The sequence below is a fragment of the Pinus tabuliformis genome, chromosome 6 (genome assembly GCF_031772625.1).
Source record: "Pinus tabuliformis cultivar Carrire ecotype Pingquan chromosome 6, CPIR1, whole genome shotgun sequence".
Taxonomy (NCBI): domain Eukaryota; kingdom Viridiplantae; phylum Streptophyta; class Pinopsida; order Pinales; family Pinaceae; genus Pinus; species Pinus tabuliformis.
In genome coordinates, this window is record NC_142292.1 from 1,721,748,598 (window position 1) to 1,721,770,303 (window position 21,706).

At 39.2% G+C, this 21,706-nt stretch overlaps 1 protein-coding gene across 2 annotated transcripts in view; it reads left to right on the forward strand.

Annotated features, from left to right (window-relative positions):
* The window catches only part of LOC149265672 (eukaryotic translation initiation factor 3 subunit I-like), a 61,346-nt gene that overhangs the window by 25,023 nt on the left and 14,617 nt on the right, over positions 1 to 21,706 (forward strand). For both annotated transcript variants that reach the window (XM_089429667.1, XM_089429664.1), the window contains exons 5-8: positions 12,730 to 12,849; positions 12,973 to 13,062; positions 13,255 to 13,341; positions 15,401 to 15,480. In XM_089429667.1, coding sequence (XP_089285793.1) covers positions 12,730 to 12,849; positions 12,973 to 13,062; positions 13,255 to 13,341; positions 15,401 to 15,480 — 377 coding nt within the window. The remainder of the gene's footprint in view (positions 1 to 12,729; positions 12,850 to 12,972; positions 13,063 to 13,254; positions 13,342 to 15,400; positions 15,481 to 21,706) is intronic.

Below are 21,706 nucleotides of genomic sequence, written 5' to 3' on the forward strand. Positions count from 1 at the left end.
TATTGATTTGAGATCTGGTTGTGAGCGGTGTCCTCTTGGTATTCTTTCTGAGGAACTTACCCTGTAAATTCCTACACGTCTCAAGCCCTCGGTCGATGGTAAATTTGAATCACAACATATTGCAGATGGAAATTGTTGAGCGGCGACAACAGGGAAATCTCAGATGATGAGGTAAAATGTCGAGCAACAGTAGAAGGAATATGTCTGGCGACAAGGTAAAATCATAGGTTTAATGTGAAGTGAATGAGAAATATGAATGATTATGTCTTGAAGTTTTGACTTATCCTTTAGTTTTTATTTTCATTTTCTTTTTAATTATATTAAAATTTATAATTTTTGAACTTTTTATGTTTTTAATCGTTATTAGCAAAAAAATTTGGGGGGATGCTTTTCGTCACTAGAAAAAAGTCCCCCCGGAGTTTCCCCCAAAAAAGGGATGTGGGAAACGTTTCCCCCAAAAAAAGGGATGTGGGGAAACGTTTCCCTAGGAGTTTCCCCATCCTGGGAGCGTGGGGGAGCGAGGAAGCGCATCCCCACCCTGGGGGGCGTGTCCTTGTGGAACACTGATTGCTTCTGGTGTGATCAGGTCATTGTCACAATGCTTCTCAACATTGTTGAAATGTTACTTTTTGTGTTCACTATCCTTTAGAAGAGTTTGCAGTGTCTTCCTTCTGCATTAGGAATTTGATTTGCACCCTTGCTTGGATCATTGAATGTGTCATTTCTAGGTAGTTCATGTGTCTTATTAACAACCATAATTTAATATTTGATGGTAATCTGCCAAATTTTAGGTTCATTGTAATTCATATGCTTTCTAAGAAACATGGTGGAATTTAGATGATCCAATGCATCACCAATCTAGGCATGTAGTGTAGCCCATATGCTGATTACTTATGTAATCTGTTGCTGCAGTTGCCAACTTTGTAGCTTAAAAGTATTACATAAGAGGCTCGCTGTGATTCCTTTAAGAAACATGTTGGAATTGAGATGATAACACAGTGTAGTATGTAAAGTTATTGAGGAGCATTCCACTAGGTTTTTGGGATGTGTTGAGACCCCCAAAATTTCAAGAGATCAGTGTCCCCAACGTAGGGAACCCTACCCCAAATGTTAAACATATAAAAGCATCGCACATTTTGTGTGTCAATTTTTGGATCTAAACTGTGTGCAGATTTAGAGTCGTCCAATGTTTTGGGTGGACTCACCACCCATCAACATGGACAAAAGCAAACCATAGTGGATTGGAAAAGAGTGTCAGGAGGGTTATAAAGAATATGAGAGGTGTCGACAATAATAATATGAATGTTAATATTAATGTTCAATTGAAAAATATAAAGAATATGAGAGGTGCCGACAATAGTAATATGAGTGTTAATCTTAATGTTCAAGTGAAAAATATAAATATCAACTGATAGAGATTTTTGACTTAGAGATTATAAATTAATCATAAAGTAAAATATATTTACGGTTTAAGACCAAACAATAGAAAGAAAATTGAAAGTTGAATTATTAAAATAATAAAGTTAATAAACATTTAAAACAAAGATTAATTAAAAGGAATTTTTGACCTAGAGGTTTTAAATTATTAATAAAATAAAAGTATTTGACGATTAATGTTGACCAAGTCCATCCATATTGACCCTACTTATAACTTGGTTAGCTTTGATGTCGTCTCCCTCTTCACAAAAATACTCGTTCTTGAAACGTTAGAACTGATCTTAGAAAGCTAGTTGACTCTGAAACCCCATGACTTACTAAAATTTGTTTAACCTCTACTTTCTTATCCTTTAGAGGTACTTGCTATGAACAGGTTGAAGGCACGATGATGGGATCTTCTTTGTCTCTTGTTGTTGCATATATATTTATGGAGCATTTCGAGACTATGGCCCTTAATTGGTGACACTATGGCCCTTAATTGGTGACATCACAAACCAAAATGTTGGTATCGGTTTGTCAATGATACTTTTGTGGTTTGGCCACATGAGCTTCTTGCTTTCTAGGTTTACCTGAATCACCTCAATAGCCTCTCTTTGCATATCCAATTCACTATGGAATTAGAAGTGTGCTCCTCCCTTCCCCTTCTGGATGTCCTTGTCATCTGGCTGTTTGATGGCTCCCTTTCCTTCTAGGTGTATTGAGAAAACTCACCTAGATTGGTACCTCCATGCAAACTCTCTCATCACCTGGCTCATAAGTCTGTGGTCTTAAAGGCCTTTTCAATAATGTGCCTAGATTTTTTGATACTCAATTTTTATCCATAGAAAGAGCTCACTTCACCTCATCCCAAATAAATAAGCCTGTAGATTTGCTTGTTTGCATCATCCCAAAGACCCTTTGCCCCCTCCAAAGGCCCTCCTATCCCTTTCGTATATAAAAGGAACCACTAATAACATGTATAAATTCTTAGCCAAATAAAACATAAAAGCCTTATTCAAACCTTTTAAAACCCTAACACAATTATTAAGGTCTCCTAAAGATAAGATGGATCAGATGCTTAGTCTTGGAGTTTACCTAATTCCTTGTTCGTGTGGCAAGTCTTATATTGGCCAAACTGGTAGTTCTTAAAAGTTTGCGACACTATGCAGGCACTAAATAATTTAACTTCTCCTTGCGTTTGTATTGGACCCTTGGTTTCAACGGGAAATAGGATGATTGTTAAATTTGGACAACTAGGTCCAAACTCCATGTTCTGATGCTCAGGTTAAGAGGCTAATATTTTTGTTGGATTCCTCTTTCTGAGAGGTGTAAAATCCATATAAAATTAGTCTTAATCCAATGAGCAGAACTTATATTTTGAATTTATTATTCTTAATAAATTATATGTGCAAAGGTCAGCCAGTTTTGTAATGTAGGCTCACATGCCCAACAGATGTGTCACACACCCTCATTGATGGATATATATATACAAGAAAAGTTGGAGAGAATTTGACACAAAAACAACTCACATCTTCCTCTCTCATCCTAAAAAGTACGAGCTACCTGGATCAGCCACACGTGGGAAGGACGAAGAGGATTTTTCTGCTGCTAGGGTTTCTGCTGCTAGGGTTTCGCAGAAGTTTGACCAGCGTTGACTTTGGTCAACGCTTGGTCCAAACAAGCTGAAAACTTGTGGGAGGTTCGATTTTTGAAGGCCATACTACCTGGCACAAAAATCGAGGTCAAAGGGTTGACCGTTTTGCTGCTGCGTTGACTTTTAGCTTGCTGCCCCTGCGTTGACTTTTCAGGACAACGTTGACTTTTGTAGAATTGACTTGGGTTGACTCATCTACTGGTTGGAGGGTTGTTGTGACACATGCTGGGCTGGCTGACCAAAGGAGACTTTGCTGGTTGAAGCATCCCGTTGACCGCCGAAACAAACACATACATTTTTCTTGTTTCTGATTTGTCTTCTGTAAGATCTGCTTATATGTTCTATCTGCATTTTGCTTATCTACTTGTATGATTGCTGTGAGAAAAGTGAAATTGCTCTTAGCATAGAACATCTACAAAACTTTACATGGTATCAGAGCTGAGGTGAAGACAAACTCTATCTATAGCAATCATCATCGAAGGAAATGGATTCCTCTAAGCTTGAATTCAGGGAGAATGACAAGCTGACTGGAAGTGATGACTTCCATGCCTGGAAGATGTTATTAGATCTCAAATTAGAAGATCATGATCTCCTAGATCATGTGACAGGGAAGATTCAAGAACCTCCATCAAATGCCTCTGCTGCTGTTAAACACAAATATAAGAAGGGAGAAATCAGAGCAAAACTGCTGATCAGGGAATCCATAAATAAGAGTCTGGTTGCCTACATAGCTGAACTAGGCACATCCAAGGAGATGTATGACAAACTGATACTTATGTTCCGAGTAAACAATGTGAACCAAGTGCTATTCCTCAAGAACAAGTTGAAGAATATGAAGAAGGGCCGAGACGAGTCTATTCAAACTTTCTTTATGAAGTTGACCGAAACCAGGAACAATCTGCTAGCTATTGGGGAGACAATAACTGATCGTGAGATGGTTCTCACCGCACTTGGAGGACTTCCATATGAATGGCAAGTATTCACAACTACCATTCTCAACAATAATACCATCCCTAACTTTGATGAGCTTCTGTCTAGATGTATGCAAGAAGAAACAAGGATGAAGGAATTTGATAATGAAAGAAATGCTGCCTATGTTTCTCATTCCCGAAAGAAGAACTCTGGTGGTTCCAAGGACAAAGGAAGGACTAAGACTCAAAAGAAGAAGGGTAAATGTTTCACCTGCCATAGGACTGGACACTATGCTAGAGAATGCCCCTTCCAGAAGAATTCTCCCGATAGTGACGACAACAACAACAACCGAAGGAATGGGAATCAAAGAAATGACAAATCCAAAGGAAAGAGGAAGGCTCACTTTGAAGGAAACCATCCACCTTCTAAAAGGACCAGAAATACCAGGTATGAGGAGTCTAATGTTGTTGATAAAAGAAATGAGTATATTCTAATATCTGCTCTCTCAGCTGCATCTCCGCCCGACACTATGGATGTCTGGCTAATCGATAGTGGTGCCTCAAGACACATCACCGGATTCAAGGAAGCACTTTCTGACATGGTTGAAAGGGATACTAATCTAGAAATTACCCTTGGGGATAATGCCACTTATCCTGTGAAAGGGACCGGGACTGTGACCCTCCACTTGTCTCAAGGACAAGTCCTCCATCTACAAGATGTACTCTATGTACCCAAATTGAAGAAGAACCTTGTGTCTGTATCTGCCATGGAAGACAAAGGATTCAATGTAACTTTCTCTGATGGAAAGGTACTCATGTGGAAGAAGAGCTTCAAGGAAGCTATCTCAATTGGTTTTAGAGTTGGTACACTCTACCAGGTTGGAGGGAGTCCGTTGGGAGCTATGACTTGTGATACTATCCGTCAAACCGAACTATGGCACCGAAGATTTGGACACCTTCATTACAAGGCTCTTCCCGAAGCAAGGAAGGTGGTGACAGGGATGCCTGATTTTGGAAATAATCATAAAGGTGTATGTAAGGGCTGTGCTGAAGGAAAACATACAAGGGGACCTTTCCCCTCAAGTGTCACAAAGACATCTGAGATATTGCAACTGGTCCATTCTGATCTTTCCGGTATGTTGCCTGTAACATCCCTGGGGGGATGTTCTTACTATATGACATTTACTGATGACTTCTCTCGCAAAACCTGGATATACTTCTTGAAGAAGAAGGATGAGGCTTTCATGTGGTTCCGTACCTTCAAAGCCTTGGTGGAAAATATGACCGGAAAGAAGATCAAGATTTTGAGGACTGACAATGGCACTGAATATGAGTCAAATGAGTTCAAAGACTTTTGCAGAGAAGTTGGCATTAAGAGGGAGACTACCACTGCATATACTCCTGAGCAGAATGGTGTTGCTGAACGCAAGAATAGGACTATTGTGGAAGCTGCCCGTGCCATGCTATGTGACCAGGGTCTTCCAAAGTTTCTGTGGGGAGAAGCTGCAAATACTGCTGTGTACATTCAAAACCGATGCCCTCATTCCGCTTTGGACTCCAAAACTCCCGAAGAGGTTTTCTCTGGTAAGAAACCTGATGTCTCACATTTTAGAATTTTTGGATGTCCTGTCTATTTTCATGTGCCGAAAGAAAAGAGAAGTAAGCTGGACGCTACTGGGAAGAAAGGAATGTTTGTGGGCTACAGTGAGACTTCTAAGGCATATAGAGTCTATGTACCTGGTCAAAGGGAAGTAGAGATAAGCCATGATGTCACTTTTGACGAAGATGCTTCCCTGAAGAAAGTAGTAGATCTTCCTAGATCTGAAGAAAACCATGAAGAAAGACCTGGAAATCTGGAAGAACCCCAGGATGAGACTATGCCTGATGTTGAAGAGCCAATGGACCCTATTGATCCTTCCCCTTCTCTAGGAAAGAGGCCATCATGGCTCAGGGACACCCTCGAAGATGCTGAGGGTCATGCTGCCCCAAGGGGAACATTCCGAGAAAGCAAGAAGCCGTGTAGATACCAAGGGTATCTAGCTGCCATGAGTACTATTATACAATCTGAACCTGGATCTTTTGAAGAAGCCATCAAGCATCAAGTCTGGAAGGATGCTATGCATGAAGAATATGAGGCTATTATGAAGAATGATGTCTGGGATGTGGTCCCGAGACCGAAGGACAAATCTGTTGTCACCGCTAAATGGCTCTACAAGATTAAACATGGATCTGATGGGAGTGCTGAAAAGTTTAAGGCAAGATTTGTTGCCCGTGGCTTCTCTCAAAAGGAAGGAATTGACTATGACGATATATTTGCACCTGTGGCTCGATATACCACCATCCGATCCATCATAGCCCTTGCTGCTACGCAAGGATGGAGTCTTCATCAGATGGATGTCAAGACTGCTTTTCTGCATGGTGCAATAAAGGAAGAGGTGTATGTAGAACAACCTCTGGGATTTGAAGTTCAAGATCGAGACACTTATGTCTGCAGGTTGAAGAAAGCCCTCTATGGGTTAAAGCAAGCACCCAGAGCTTGGTATGAGAGGATGGATAGTTACTTGATGAAGCTGGGCTTCACTCGAAGCAATGCTGATCCAAATCTTTACTTTAAGGTTGAGGAAGGAAAGCCTCTCATTCTAGTGCTGTATGTGGACGACCTCTTCCTGACAGGTGATGACCCTCTCATTCATCAATGTAAGAGGGAGCTTGCTGCTGAGTTCGAGATGAAAGACCTAGGACTGATGCACTATTTCCTAGGCCTGGAGGTCTGGCAGAGACCTGGAGAGATTTTCCTTTCTCAAGGAAAGTATATTGTGAAGCTTCTGGAAAGATTTGGGATGGTGGACTGTAAGTCCGTGTCGACACCAATGGAACTCAACTTTAAGAAGTTGAGTGGCAGCGCTGCAGGGCCTATCTTGGCCAATCCTACTGAGTATCGTCAACTCATAGGAGCTTTGATGTTCTTAGTGAACACCCGTCCGGACATATGTTTTGCAGTGAATACTTTGAGTCAACAGATGGTTGAGCCTCATCATTTTCACTGGGTTGGTGCCAAGAATCTTTTGAGATATCTTCGGGGCACGATAAACCATGGGCTGAGATACACTGCCGGGAGTGTGATACTCCGGGGATATACTGATGTCGATTGGGCTGGCAGTGTGGTGGATCGTAAGAGCACATCTGGATGCTGTTTCAATCTTGGTTCTGCTTCGATCTCATGGATGAGCAGGAAGCAGAAGTCGGTGGCTTTGAGCACCGCGGAGGCCGAATACATTGCTGCTAGTATGGCCTGTTGTGAAGCAGTTTGGTTGAGGAAGCTCTTTAGTGAGCTGTTCCAACATGTGCTAGATACCACTGTAATACTCTGTGATAATCAGAGTGGGATTCGTATGACTGAGAATCCTGTGTTCCACGACCGATCCAAGCATATTGATATTAGGTACCACTTTATCCGGGATATGGTACAGCGAGGCGCCGTAAGGCTCGATCATATAGGAACTGATGAGCAGGTCGCGGATATTCTCACTAAGCCCCTGGGGAAGGTCAAGTTCCTAACCTTCCGTGAGAGTCTTGGTGTCGTGGAAAGACCCTATGATGTGGGTCCTGTTGGACAATGAGCTCTGGGAGCTCTGGGGGGCTTTGGGGATAGCTTCTCGGAGCTATAAGCACTCATAATGCTTCTGCCCCACCCTTGTGATTATTGAGCTGGTTCGCCACTCATTTAATCTGTGCCCCGTATGCATCCTACCCATTGAGTTCAGGGCTCATGGGAAGTCCCTCTCATTTGGCCAATGAGGTGTGAAAAAGCTAGAGACTATTAGCAAAGACTGATGGACGCATCAGAGATTGCCGTACTCTCTATCTAGGATGGCATGGTCCAACCACTTGATCTGGGATCAAGATTTGTGAGGTCTGGGACCTCTGGACTGATTATGTCAGTCGGGGAATGATGTCTTTGTGACTGACCCACTTCTGTTCTGAAATAAAGAAGCCAACAAAGCAAGTTTCGGCGGGATGACTCACGATGTTAATTGCACTAATAGATGGAGTTCTCCCTAGTTGAGAGGGAGTGTTAAATTTGGACAACTAGGTCCAAAATCCATGTTCTGATGCTCAGGTTAAGAGGCTAATATTTTTGTTGGATTCCTCTTTCTGAGAGGTGTAAAATCCATATAAAAATAGTCTTAATCCAATGAGCAGAACTTATATTTTGAATTTATTATTCTTAATAAATTATATGTGCAAAGGTCAGCCAGTTTTGTAATGTAGGCTCACATGCACAACAGATGTGTCACACACCCTCATTGATTGATATATATATACAGGAAAAGTTGGAGAGAATTTGACACAAAAACAACTCACATCTTCCTCTCTCATCCTAAAAAGTACGAGCTACTTGGATCAGCCACACGTGGGAAGGACGAAGAGGATTTTTCTGCTGCTAGGGTTTCTGCTGCTAGGGTTTCGCAGAAGTTTGACCAGCGTTGACTTTGGTCAACGCTTGGTCCAAACAAGCTGAAAACTTGTGGGAGGTTCGATTTTTGAAGGCCATACTACCTGGCACAAAAATCGAGGTCAAAGGGTTGACCGTTTTGCTGCTGCGTTGACTTTTAGCTTGCTGCCCCTGCGTTGACTTTTCAGGACAGCGTTGACTTTTGTAGAACTGACTTGGGTTGACTCATCTACTGGTTGGAGGGTTGTTGTGACACATGCTGGGCTGGTTGACCAAAGGAGACTTTGCTGGTTGAAGCATCCTGTTGACCGCCGAAACAAACACATACATTTTTCTTGTTTCTGATTTGTCTTCTGTAAGATCTGCTTATATGTTCTATCTGCATTTTGCTTATCTACTTGTATGATTGCTGTGAGAAAAGTGAAATTGCTCTTAGCATAGAACATCTACAAAACTTTACAATGATGATAGTAAGCACACTCATTTAGGGCTTCACACTTTCAAATCACTAACAAAATCTATGCCACGGGGAGAAATGAAAGTTTGGCAAATGGGAACTTGACGTCAGACGAAATTGAATTTCATGGTTGGGCCAATATAAGACTTGCCACACAAATAGAGAAATAGGTAAACTCTAGGACCAAGCATTGGATCCATCTTATCTTTAGGAGACTTGGATAATTGCTTTAGGGTTTTGAAAGTTTTGTATGAGGTTTTTATGGTCTATTTGGCTAAGAATTTATAAATGTTATCAATGGTTCCTTTTATAAACAGAAGGGATAGGAGGGCCTTGGGAGGGGGTAAAGGGACTTTGGGATAGTGCAAATAAGTAGATCTACAAGCTTTATTTATTTGGGATGAGGAATAACCGTTCTTTATAATGGCTTTGGTGAGGTGAGCTCTTTCTATGGATAAAAATTGAGGATAAAAAATTCTAAGCTCTCTATTGAAGAGGGTCTTTAAGACGGTAGACTTTTGTGCCAGGTGATGAGAGAGTTTGCATGGAGGTACCATTCTAGGTGAGTTTTCTTGATACACCTAGAAGGAAAGGGAGCCATCAAACAACCAGGTGACAAGGACATCTAGAAGTTGAAGGGAGGAGCGCACTTCTAATTCCATGGTAAATTGGATATGCAAAGAGAGACTATTGAGGTGATTAAGGTAATTCTTGAGGGTAGGAAGCCCATGTGGCAAACCATGAAATTATCATTGACAAATAGATACCAACATTTGGTTTGTGATGCCACGAATTATGGTCCATAGTCTCGAAATGCTACATAAAGATATTTACGACAACAAGAGAGAGAATATCCAATTGCCATTCCTTGAGCATGTTCATAGCATGTACACCTTTGAAGGAAAAAAAGTAGAGGCTAAACAAATTTTAATGAGATTTAGGGTTTCGGAGTCAACTAGCTTCGAGACCAGTTCTAAGGTTTTAGGAACGGGCATTTTTGTGAAGAGGGAGATGACATCAAAGCTAACCTAGTTGTCGTTACGGTCAAGATGGATGGAATTGTCAAGACCAATTGTTAAATACTTTTATTTTATTAATAAGTTAAAACCTCTAGGTCAAAGATTCCTGTTAATTAATCTTTCTTTAAATGTTTATTGTTTTTAATAATTCAACTTTCAATTATCTTTCTATTGTTTGGTCAATGGTTACACTGCAAATGTTTCTATTTTATTAATAATTTATAATCTCTAGGTCAAAATTCTCTATCAATTCATATTTATATTTCTTGAATTTAACGTAAATATTAACGTTCATATTACTGTTGCTGACGCCTCTCATATTCTTTATAACCCTCCTGGTACTCTTTTCCAATCTGCTATGGTTTGCTTCTGTCCTTGATGATGGGTGGTGGGTCCACTCGAATTGTTGGACGACTCTAATTCTGCACAGTTTGGATCCAAAAATTGACATACAACATGATGACAAGCTGTGGAAACATACACACAGATCACACTTTTTTACAATTAAAGCAGCAACCTCCATGACCCAAAGAACCGTTGTATTTGTCATTTTAAAATCATCAACGTCCAAATAAAAATGAAACATAATTATATATTATATAACTATACAAATCATCATTTAAACATTAAAGAATCAAGCCACTAGTCATAAGAAAAGAGATGGAACAAGGTCCAAGCCACTAGTCATATGAAAAAAAAGGAACAAGGTTCAAGCCTCTAGTCATAAGAAAAAAATGGAACAAGGCTGAAACCACTAGTCCAAGGCTGCTTGGGAACGTAAGTGGGAATGGAGAGCAACATTTCTAAAAGCTCTCGGGTTGGGAGAGAAATTTATATAATGTATACTTTTATATATTTGATGCATATATGTCAACAAAAGTATGTATAATGATGGATTAGTGATAAAAAACCATAAAAACATGGATTAAACCATATAATGATATGTATAATGATGGATTAGTGATAAAAAACCATAAAAACATGGATTAAACCATATAACATCATTCTTCTAGTAGTTATAATCTTCATCAACCACAGGTCCACAAATTACAAGTTTTCATTTATATAACATTTAAGGGTGCACATAACCAAAATAGCATCGAGAGAAATCCATCTCTGAACCGAAAATACATCAACAAATAGGCTCTAGATGGCCTCTAGCATTAAAAAAAATCACGCTACAATAAATACATACATATCATCAAAATTATTGCCTATCTTGGGGTCTTTGTCATTAATATCACCCTGTAATGATGTTTTAGAAGGAAAACCTAGTCTATATTAACTCTTGTAGATGATTACATGGTGCAAAATCCAAAATTATCCTTTATAGATGAGGTTGCACGTCAAAGATTCCAAAATCAATATTTATACATGAGACTATACATCCAAATCAGCCTTTATATGTGGCTATATGTGCTGAAAATTAAATGAAACAGGAGCTATATGTGCGTGGATTTATTAGAGATGAATTTTAGTGGTAGATTAAATATTTTTTGGCCAATAGAAGAGCCCCACACCCTTTTTGGGTGCTTGAGTCAGTTTGTAGAAGCAAAAAAATTGCAGAAATGGGGCAGATACAGGCGTTTCGGCCACGTTTCAGTGGCATTTTGATGTTTCAGGGAGTTTTGGGTACGAGTATGCCAACTTGGGGGCCATTGCCCACAACATAGGTAGAAAATATCTGTTGTCCCCACTTTTTTGCCTTTGAAAGCTTATAACTAAATTAAACTATATTTTAGGACGTGTCACCATAGGCGTCTGATAGTACCCCCGAGCACTGAAAACATCACACTTGTGCATGGTATGTCCATAGTTAAGTCACTACATGCTAGGGGTGTATAGGGATGGCAAGGATTGTCCCCAGTTCTAGGGAGCACGGGGAGTGTTTGGGACACATCCCTATGGAACCACTGCTCTTGGGCCAAATTCACATTTTTTGATCAATCCACAAAATTTTCAACCATGATCTTCAGGGCTTCAACACAAAGTCGACTGAATGCCCCGAAGGGATGCATTGCATAGAGGGTACTTTTTCAGTTTGGGTGCCAGTTCTAAGGGGTAACTGTTTGGCCAAATCACTTAAGAATTGCACTCAGCCTCATCTCTTTGAAGCTCATGTCAGTCTTGTGGGGCAAACCACAGTGAGAATGGAACCGTGGTGGATGGTTTAATCCTACATCGACCCCACCAGTGGCTGGGGGGTAACTGTTTAGTCAAATCATCCAATAATTGCACCCAGGCTCATCCCTTTGAAAACCACAGCGAGACTGGAACCGTGGTAGATGGTTTAATACTAGATCGATATCAGTGTAGGTGCCAGGTCTGGGGGGTAACTGTTTGGCCAAATCATCCAAGAATTGCACCGAGCCTTATCCCATTGAAACTGATGTCATTCCTGTGGGGCAAACCAAAATGAGATTGGAACCGTGGTGGATGGTTCAATGCTGCATCAACCTCAACAGTGAATCAATGTTATATTGTTAATTTTCTTTTCATGTATTTTTTCCATAGAAATGCCATATTTGTTCCTTGCAATAATATTGGCTATCATATAGATGCTAGGGTTGGTTATTAGTGTTATTTTAGTCTGTTTGAACTTTGAAACATGGCAAAAATAATGTTCTGTTTGATTTTGCCTGCAGGAATGTTTTGTTTACGCAACTTCCTGTTATGTTTGATCTAGAGTCTGCGTTTGTCTGAAAATATTAGACAAATGTCTTACTAGGCTTGTAAGCTTTGAATCATTTAAATACTATGTTACAGGTGCATTTTAGTCTATGTGCTCTTTCTTACTTTTCTAGCATTGATCTCAGACAGGAAAGCTGCTCAGGGAAAGTGACAAGGAAACAGGCCATCAGAAAGCTATAACATCTTTGTGCAAGTCTGCAGATGGATCCCACTTCCTCACAGGGTCCCTAGATAAATCAGCCAGGGTACAGAATTTGAGTACATAATTTCATTTCCTCGGACGAACTTTTACTGCCCTATTTGAGTAACTGCTGCCACACTTTTTGATACTTGGTTGATTTCTAACCTTCTCATCTGAATGTTAATAGCTATGGGATATCAGGACTTTAACTCTTATTAAGACGTATGTCACAGAGCGCCCTGTAAATGCAGTTGCAATTTCTCCACTACTTGACCATGTATGATTCCTCTCCTTGCCAATATACTCTAGTTATCTATTACTATGTGTATATGTGTCTAGGTTGGCAAGGTATAAATCTCACTGCTCTATAGTTTGTGGTATAAATTGTTGTTTCCAGTTGAGTTGGCAATGTTATGTTGCAGTGTAGGCTTGTCTCAGAATCTGGAAAATGGTTTTACTTCTATGGCAGGTTGTGATAGGTGGAGGTCAGGAAGCATCTCATGTGACTACTACTGATCGTCGTGCAGGAAAATTTGAAGCAAAATTCTTTCATAAGGTATCCTTATTGATGCATCCCTTGTTTAGATAGAAATGGTTTATTATTGCAATTATGGTGTTATTAGTACTTAACTTCGACAAATAAATGTATTCGTATGAAGCTATTGTTACTTGCAGAATCCATTCTCCAAGCATTCTTCCTTCTCTTGCCCCTTCCACATAGCAACAAGTATTCTTACCCATTGTTCAAATCATTCTTGTGGGAGGCTACTTTGTTTAACTAGATGGTGACTTTAGTTGATTATATATCGTGTTTAGCTTTTTGGTGCTCCAAGTCCCCCAAGATTTGCAGGGGGGAACATACACCTAAGAAATTCATCCATGAATTAGGTTGTGACCTTTGAGATTGTAGTTATAGCTGTGCTTGTGAATAAGTAAGGTTATACCTTTCATTTAAACTCAAATCAATAGTAAGGTTATACCTTTCGTTTAAACTCAAATCAATTGTAAGGTTATACCTTTCGTTTAAACTCAAGTCAATTGTAAGGTTATACCTTTCATTTAAACTCAAATCAATAGTGGGGCCACATAGCAATTTTCCTTGACCAGGTAGGTTACTGTCATTATAATTGTTTTGGATTTAATCGAGTTTTTAAAATAGAAAAAATAATCCTGGTAGTCCTGTTTGATTAAGTAGAAATTGATTTTTTGGACAATTTTCACCAACTATCTTTATATGCATTTGTATTTGCACTAATTTTTTTTTGTTATTTTTTATTTCCATTGTCTATTTGTTTGGGCTTTTCCTCTTGCACTCTCACGTGTCTACACAGTGGTTCTACTTTTGGGTCTTTTTGACCAGTTTTGTGGTCATTTGTTGGATATTAATAAACTGATCTTATCATATCTTGTCTACCATGATTAAACAACGCATCTTTTTAAGCAAGTCCTAGTTCTTTGCCTTAAAAGTCCTAAAGCTGTGTTGTAGAGCTTCAATTTGGCTTAGAAGCATTTTTGGCAGATCAATCTAGCCTGTCAAGGTTATTCAATTCTGACATATCTCATAGATGATTGTTCAATTTAGTGAAACAACTGTTAGTAATAAGAACTTTAAAACTTAAAAATTTTAATCTGGTGTGTTATTTTAATTTCTAGCTATAAATCCCTCAGCATATCTGATGCTTAAAGCACTATTTATTGTGATGTCACTAAAAACTGTTTGCTTAGAATGACAGCTTGGATTAGCACATCTGAAGTCTGGCTCATTAGACTAACTCAACTGAGTCTAGGAATCTGAAGTTTGCTTTCTCTTGGTGAATGGCTTTAACAGATGTTGCCATTTGATGAATTAAGTCGATAGGAATCATTGGGCAGGATATATGTTTCAATTGGTTGGCACCATTGAGCATCTTATTCTCCGTCTAGGTTTCAATCTTATAATCCCACAATTACCATCTCAAGAGATGTGGGAGTTTTTTGTGGAATTGCTAAAATGCTGAAAACACTGCTAAGTGCACTGAAAGCTGGTAAACACTGCAATTTCTAGCTTCTCTGTGTGCTCCAACGAGTCTGTTTCCATCACCAAATCACCTGATATGGGAATTCCACTTTCTTTAACAGATGTTGCCATTTGGTCTTATTCTCCGTCTAGGTTTCAATCTTATAATCCCACAATTGCCATCTCAAGATATGTGGGAGGTTTTTGTGGATATGCTAAAATGCTGAAAACACTTCTAAGTGCACTGAAAGCTGGTAAACACTGCAATTTCTAGCTTCTCTGTGTGCTCCAGTGAGTCTAGTTCCATCACCAAACCACCTGAAATGGGATTTCCACTTTAATTTTAAATTTTAATATTTAAGTTAATGACACTGAAATACAAGTAGAGGTAAAGGCCAACATTAACATTACATTGCTTAAACTATAAGTTAAATACAATTCTAAAAAGAAGGTTGGCTGGATGAGATGACTGGGCCGAAGGAGGTCGAGTGGCTGATTTACTAGGTTGAAGGAGGTTGAGTGGCTGACAATGTGTTAAACTAGATTAAAAATATTGTTATCTTTTTGCTTTGTATATTTATAGGGGGATTAAGAAATCTGACATTATATTTTTTGGCAGATTCTTGAAGAAGAAATTGGCGGTGTTAAAGGACACTTTGGACCTATAAATGCACTGGCATTTAATCCTGATGGAAGGAGGTAACCATTCTTTAATTTCTGTTATTTTTCCACTCCTGGATTTGTCCTTTGTTTTAGTTATGTCTCCTTTTCTAGTGATGTTTGGTAAAATTTCATACAGCCTCTGGGCTTTTACTTAGGTAGTTGTAACGAACAAGGTTTGTACTCTGCAATAATCTTCAGAACACTTGGTACATGAAGACATCCATTGAGGATAAGAAACATATATATTACATAGTGTATAAAGTAATTGATATGAGATGTGTGTGTCTGCAATGAACAAAGTTCATATACTTCAACGGTATGCTCTGATACCAATGTAACGAACATGGTTCATATATGTAGCAAAGAACTTCACAAGATATGAAATATAAGAATATCCATTATAGGATAATAATTATATATAATGTTTGAATACAAAAGATATATGTTTTGATTACCATTGAGGGTCCCGTATATATAGCTAGGCAGGTACCCTTCCACGAACGAACATGTCAATTGAGACATGCCTTTTCAATACTAATTATTACTTAATTAATCATTACTTATTATTATTATTATTTATGTTATTTGTATTATTTATATATATATTTTATTCATTACATTGAATAAAATATTATTATTATTTATATTATTCATTGTGTGTTAAAAGTCCAAATGAAAGAGAAGTACTTTTTTAAAGTTTAAAAGAAAGAAAAAACTACTTTAGTTAAAAAAAAGTGGAAGAGGGTTTCAAATGTGGTACATTATTACATTTTTGTTGAGAAATCAATGCTAGTAGAATTAGGGTTAGATTTCTCTTTCTTGATAATTACTTGCGAATTATGTTGGCTTCTTTTACTTTTTTGTTATATTATCTTTCATCAAGCAATTACCAAATTATGCATGAAGATCACAAAAACACAAGGCATAAGATGTAGGCACTTTGCTGGGGCAAAACCCCAATCTAGGGGGAAATCCAATGATTTTTTTTTCCTTAAATAGTTTTTCTTGAGACTCTTCAACCTAGACATAGACCTCCTCACTCCAAGCCAACCTTTCCTTCTTCCATTCAACCTTCCCTTCTTCGATCCAACCTTCGACCGAGTAACAACAACACTTCGACCCCAACAACTTTGACTTGGCATCTTCCGGCATCAACAGGCAACAACAATAACTTTGACTTTGACAAGGAGACTTTGATCTCCTAAATTAGCCCATACGAGAGAGAGAGAGAGAGAGAGAGAGATCCCAAAACTTTGATTATGTCCTTCTTTCCTTCTTGACCAAACTTGCACTCCTTTTAGCCTTCTTCTTCACCTTCGCACTTTTCCCAGCTCTTTCTTGGATATCGAACTTGTGTGAGAGAATGAGACCAAATGAATTTGATCTGCTTCAATATATAGGCTTTTGGTGAGGTCGAATTGCTCAGTTGAGGCCGACTTGGTGCGGAGGTTACATAATTCATCTTTGACTCAAAAATAATTATTTTTACATCGTTTGAAAGCCTAAGAAGGGTCTCATAAAATATACAATGACTCTAATGACTCTTTATTAATCCTAGGAGTCCACAATGGGGACTTTGACTGATAAAATGATGACCCAAGCATGAAACCCATGCTTTAATAAGTCATTGTAACAATAATAAAAGTTCTTTTGACAAATACGTTTTATGAAGACCGAACCTAGTTACATTTTTCAACACTCCCTCTTAACTAGGGAGGTGTTCATAAGGAAGATCTCAAACTATATGAAATATGAAGAGTTTAGGCACTGCAATGTCATGGACTAGATTCTAGACTAGGGCAATCTATCCAAGGTCTCTCGACAGTTTAGGCACTGCAATGCCACGGACTAGATTCCTGACCAAGGCAATCTATCCGGGTGGGACTAAAATGGACTAAAGCTTTCAGACTCTCTAGGTACCATCAGGGTTACTTGCTAACCATCGACCTAGGGATCTAGGTGCATATTCGAGGTCATAGCTCCATGACCAATGCCATCCTCCCTACTTCGGGAACTAGACACCAACACATAGTGTTAGCTAGATGTCCTCCCAGGCAATGTGCTTCACACACAAGGCCTCAACAAATCTCTTCCAAACTTTTATCATTATCAACAAGATCAACAATATCAACTAAACCAAGCATGCTTCTAAGATATTCAAACTTCTTATTAGGAAGAGACTTTGTTAGGTACATCAACTACTTGATCGTCTGTCGAGACATACTGTAGCTTTACGATCCCATCCTGCACCAAGTTCCTAATATAGTGGAACTTATTATTAATATGCTTCGTCCTAGCATGAAACACGGGATCTCTAAACATCTTGATACAACTTTGATTATCACAATTAATCACAGTAGGATCCAGAGGCTTCTCGAACAAATCTGTCAAAAGCTTCCTCAACCATACAACCTCCTTTCCTACTTCACATGCAGCCATGTACTCTCCTTCAACACTACTCAAAGCAACAAGATCTTGCTTTCTACTCGTTTATGAGATCATGGCAAATCCCAAGCATCCACCGGTAGTGCTTCTTTCATCGGTTTCACTACCACCCCAATCAGAATTTGTGAAGCCAATCAACTTGACTTCCTTGCTATTGTACTTTAGGCAGTGATGTATCGTGCCACAAAGATATCTCAATATATGCTTGGTAGCTATCCAATGATCATGACGAGGCTCCAACTGAAACTGACTAAGAATGTTCACAACAAAGCATATATCCGACCTAATATTTACCAAATGTTGAAGAATCTAGGGCATCTAGGTTATGATGAGATTCTTTTGACGATGATAACTATTTGTGAAGAACTTCTACTTTTCTTATTAGCACAATATTCTCTTATTATTATTAGTGTGTGTTCTCTTTCTTCATCAAACAGTGACCAAAACAAAAGAGACAAGAACACAAGAACACTTACTTTTTTCTCTTGATGATGAACCTTAGTCGTAGGTTTGAAACGTTGATTTAAATATCTTCTTGAATGGGCTTGATCTGGAAAATTAATTACAACTAACATATTGGCTCTCAGCCAGAGCAAAAACCTCTCTCTCCTAGAGAGGAAAACCCTTCTGCAAATTTCTTTTATTGAAGCCTTAATTGACAAATTCCAAACCCTAGACCCTTGACCATTAGATCCTCCAAGCACAAGACACAATCTCTCTTTTTGCAACTTCCTTTTGTTCTTCAATCAAAGCCCCCTTCTACACTACACGCTGATCTCTTCCTTTGCACTTTTTTCGGCAACTGGCAGCACAACTGCAGAAACCCTAGGTCTCTTTTAGAGACCTCTACTATGGAGTACTTCTTCTTTTCTCTTCCTCGCTTGGCAATCTTCCTTTTGCTTGATGCTTAGGCTAGAAGATGGGGTTCTTCTTGAATGATATTTCTCAGTTAGACGCTGATCCTCTAACCCTATTGCAGATCTGAATCTTCCCCGCACTTGTGGCTGATATAGACTTGTATTTGACCCTTTTTCTTGCTCCCTTCCTTCGCTTAAGGTGGGACCCACTTCGCTTGATATGGAGGCCTCTTTGGAGCCTCTTTTCCACCCAAACAAAACTCTTCTTATGCTGCTACACTTGTAGATCTGATATGATAGCAGACAAACCCTTTCTCCTTCGCACGTGTGGCAGAGATTAGACCCAAAACAACCCTCCTAAACTCGTTTTCTACTTCTTCTTCTTTGCTGCCCTAGAAGCACCTTTCTGCTCTTTTTTCGCACCTCTTTCTCGACTCCCTTCTTTGCTGATTTCAGAGATCATTTGATGATACATTTGTGAGGTCGAGCTGCCCTATATATAGGAGTTTGTCCCTCTTATTTGGGCTGACTTGAGCTAGTGAGGCCGACTTGTCTTTAAGTGCACAATAATTCATTTTTGAGCCGACTTTGGAGAGGAGACTTGCCTTTGCTTTTGAGGATCACCTTAGACATCTTTCTTTGACATACTTACATAGGTTTACATAGTGTAACATGCCCACATGGGTCTTCAACTATTACATTGACTCTTTGACTTTCCTAGAAGCACTTAAACATGTGCTTGACCTATGCAATGAGCAAGAAACTCATTTTTACAATTGACAAAAATAATAATTCTTTTCTTTTACAAGTACAAAGATCAAAATTACATCTATGAAGACTGAACCTAGTTACACTTACTTCAACACTCCCTCTTAACTAGTTAGGTATTCATAAATTACTTTACAAGGTGTTTAGACATTTTCAATCTGAAGAATTCACATAAGAGAAATTGTTAATTTTAGGTATGTTCTACGCTTAGAACAATTTATTTCAATTTTCATAGTTAGCTCAATATCTTTTCCAGATTAGCAATCACATCAGCATTAAAGTAAACTACAGATAGAACATAAGCATAAATCGCAGAAGACAAGCCAAGACAAGAAGACACAAGATGTTAATCAATGAATGAATTGAATTGATATTCCATGAGAAAATGAAGCTCAATAAATAGTAGAGAGATATTTATAAAAATAGAAACAGTAAGTTTCTATTAGGAAATAGAAACAACAAGTTTCTTCTAAGAAACTGCTAATACGATAAAATAGAAATAGCTAATAAGATCACAGATGATCTTATCCGAATGAACATTAAACACTAAATAGCATTATTCTAATAGATGTGGCGCTAGCTTGGGACAAACCCCAATGTGGGGAAACCCTTGATCAATTCTTCTTATATGTTCTTCAATAGTTCAACAGAGAGAGAGAGAGAGAGAGAGAGAGAGAGAGAGTACATTTACAATTGAAGTCAACACTTTGACTTATCTAGATGAGAGCATAGATCATCTCTAAGAAGATGATACATGAGATTAGTTGAAGACATGTTGTTTCAACTGATTCTCCAAGGCGACTCCTTCACCTATCATCGTGCTGCATCTCGTCATCATGCTGCACCCATCATCACAACGTTGCATCTCATCATGCTTCATTAATCATGACGGTACCCATCACTGTACTACATCATGTGCAATTGCTGCACCATGTTGCCATACTGACCTATGTGTTTGTTGCACCTAGCTAGCTTGTTGTCCGAGCATGCCTGTTGTCTCTAGCATGCTTGCTGTCCCTGGCATGCTAGTTGTACTCGCTGCATCAAGTATCATGTTGCTGTCCCAATGTGTTATACTAGCAACACTATGAACTTGCTATATCATACTGTTGTACCTCACCATTGTGTTGCCCCTCATTATTCTATGATACACTTCATTGTTGTACCCATCATGCTGCAACATCCATCAACACGCTGCTGCAATATATATGTTGCTTGCAACATCATGCTGCTTCAATGTATCATCAAAGTCACCACTGTTTTCTCCATCCAAGTGACTGTATTATTATCAACACAGTCCTAACATATGTTGCCTTGCTGGACAGACTTCAACGTATACACTTCAACACTCTTCTCCATGTCATACAAGTTGCTTTCAGAACTTCCTCCATGGCTATGATTGGGGCATGCTTGAATAGTCTTCATTTATATCACCTGGAGGACTGCAGTTAGGGCAGCATAAAGCTTCTCCATAGGGCTGCGTATAGGGCTCTCCATAGAGCTGCGTATAAGGCAGCGTAGGGCTCTCCATAGAGTTGCGTATAGGGCAACGTAGGGCTCTCCAATAGAGGTGTGTATAGGGCAGCGTAGGGCTCTTCATAGCGCTATGTATAGGCCAGCATAGGGCTCTCCAATAGAGCTGTGTATAGGGCAATGTAGGGCTTCTCTTTTAGACCAACAATTAGATCTCTCCTTGCTGCGTTATGTAGGCTTCCTTCATTGCGTTAAAATCTCCTCCATGATAGCGTTAGGATCTAGGGCATCCTCTAGGGCAGCGTATCCTCTTTAGATCTCTCCTCCCACCAAAACCCAAAGACAAGTGGAGAGGAAGAGATCACCAAGAGGATGTGTGTCCAAATGACTTTCAAGGCACCTCTATTTATACTAAAACGTTGAGCACAAGTGGGGTTTATTTGGTTGCTGGCCAACCTTGACGAATTGTCCCATAACACAAATAAATTCATATCTCCATGAATACTTATCGGAATCGAATGATCTTTAGATCAATCCTACACCTCTCGATGAGAGGGATCCAAGAAAAATATCAGCTGCTATTAATAAGATGACCCACATGGAGTTTGGTCCTAGTTACCAATTTTAACACTCCCTCTCAACTAGGGAGAACTCCATCCGCTGATCCATATGTCCGATTGTACTATCTCTGCCATCAGTTCCCTGCACTGCTTTGCTCT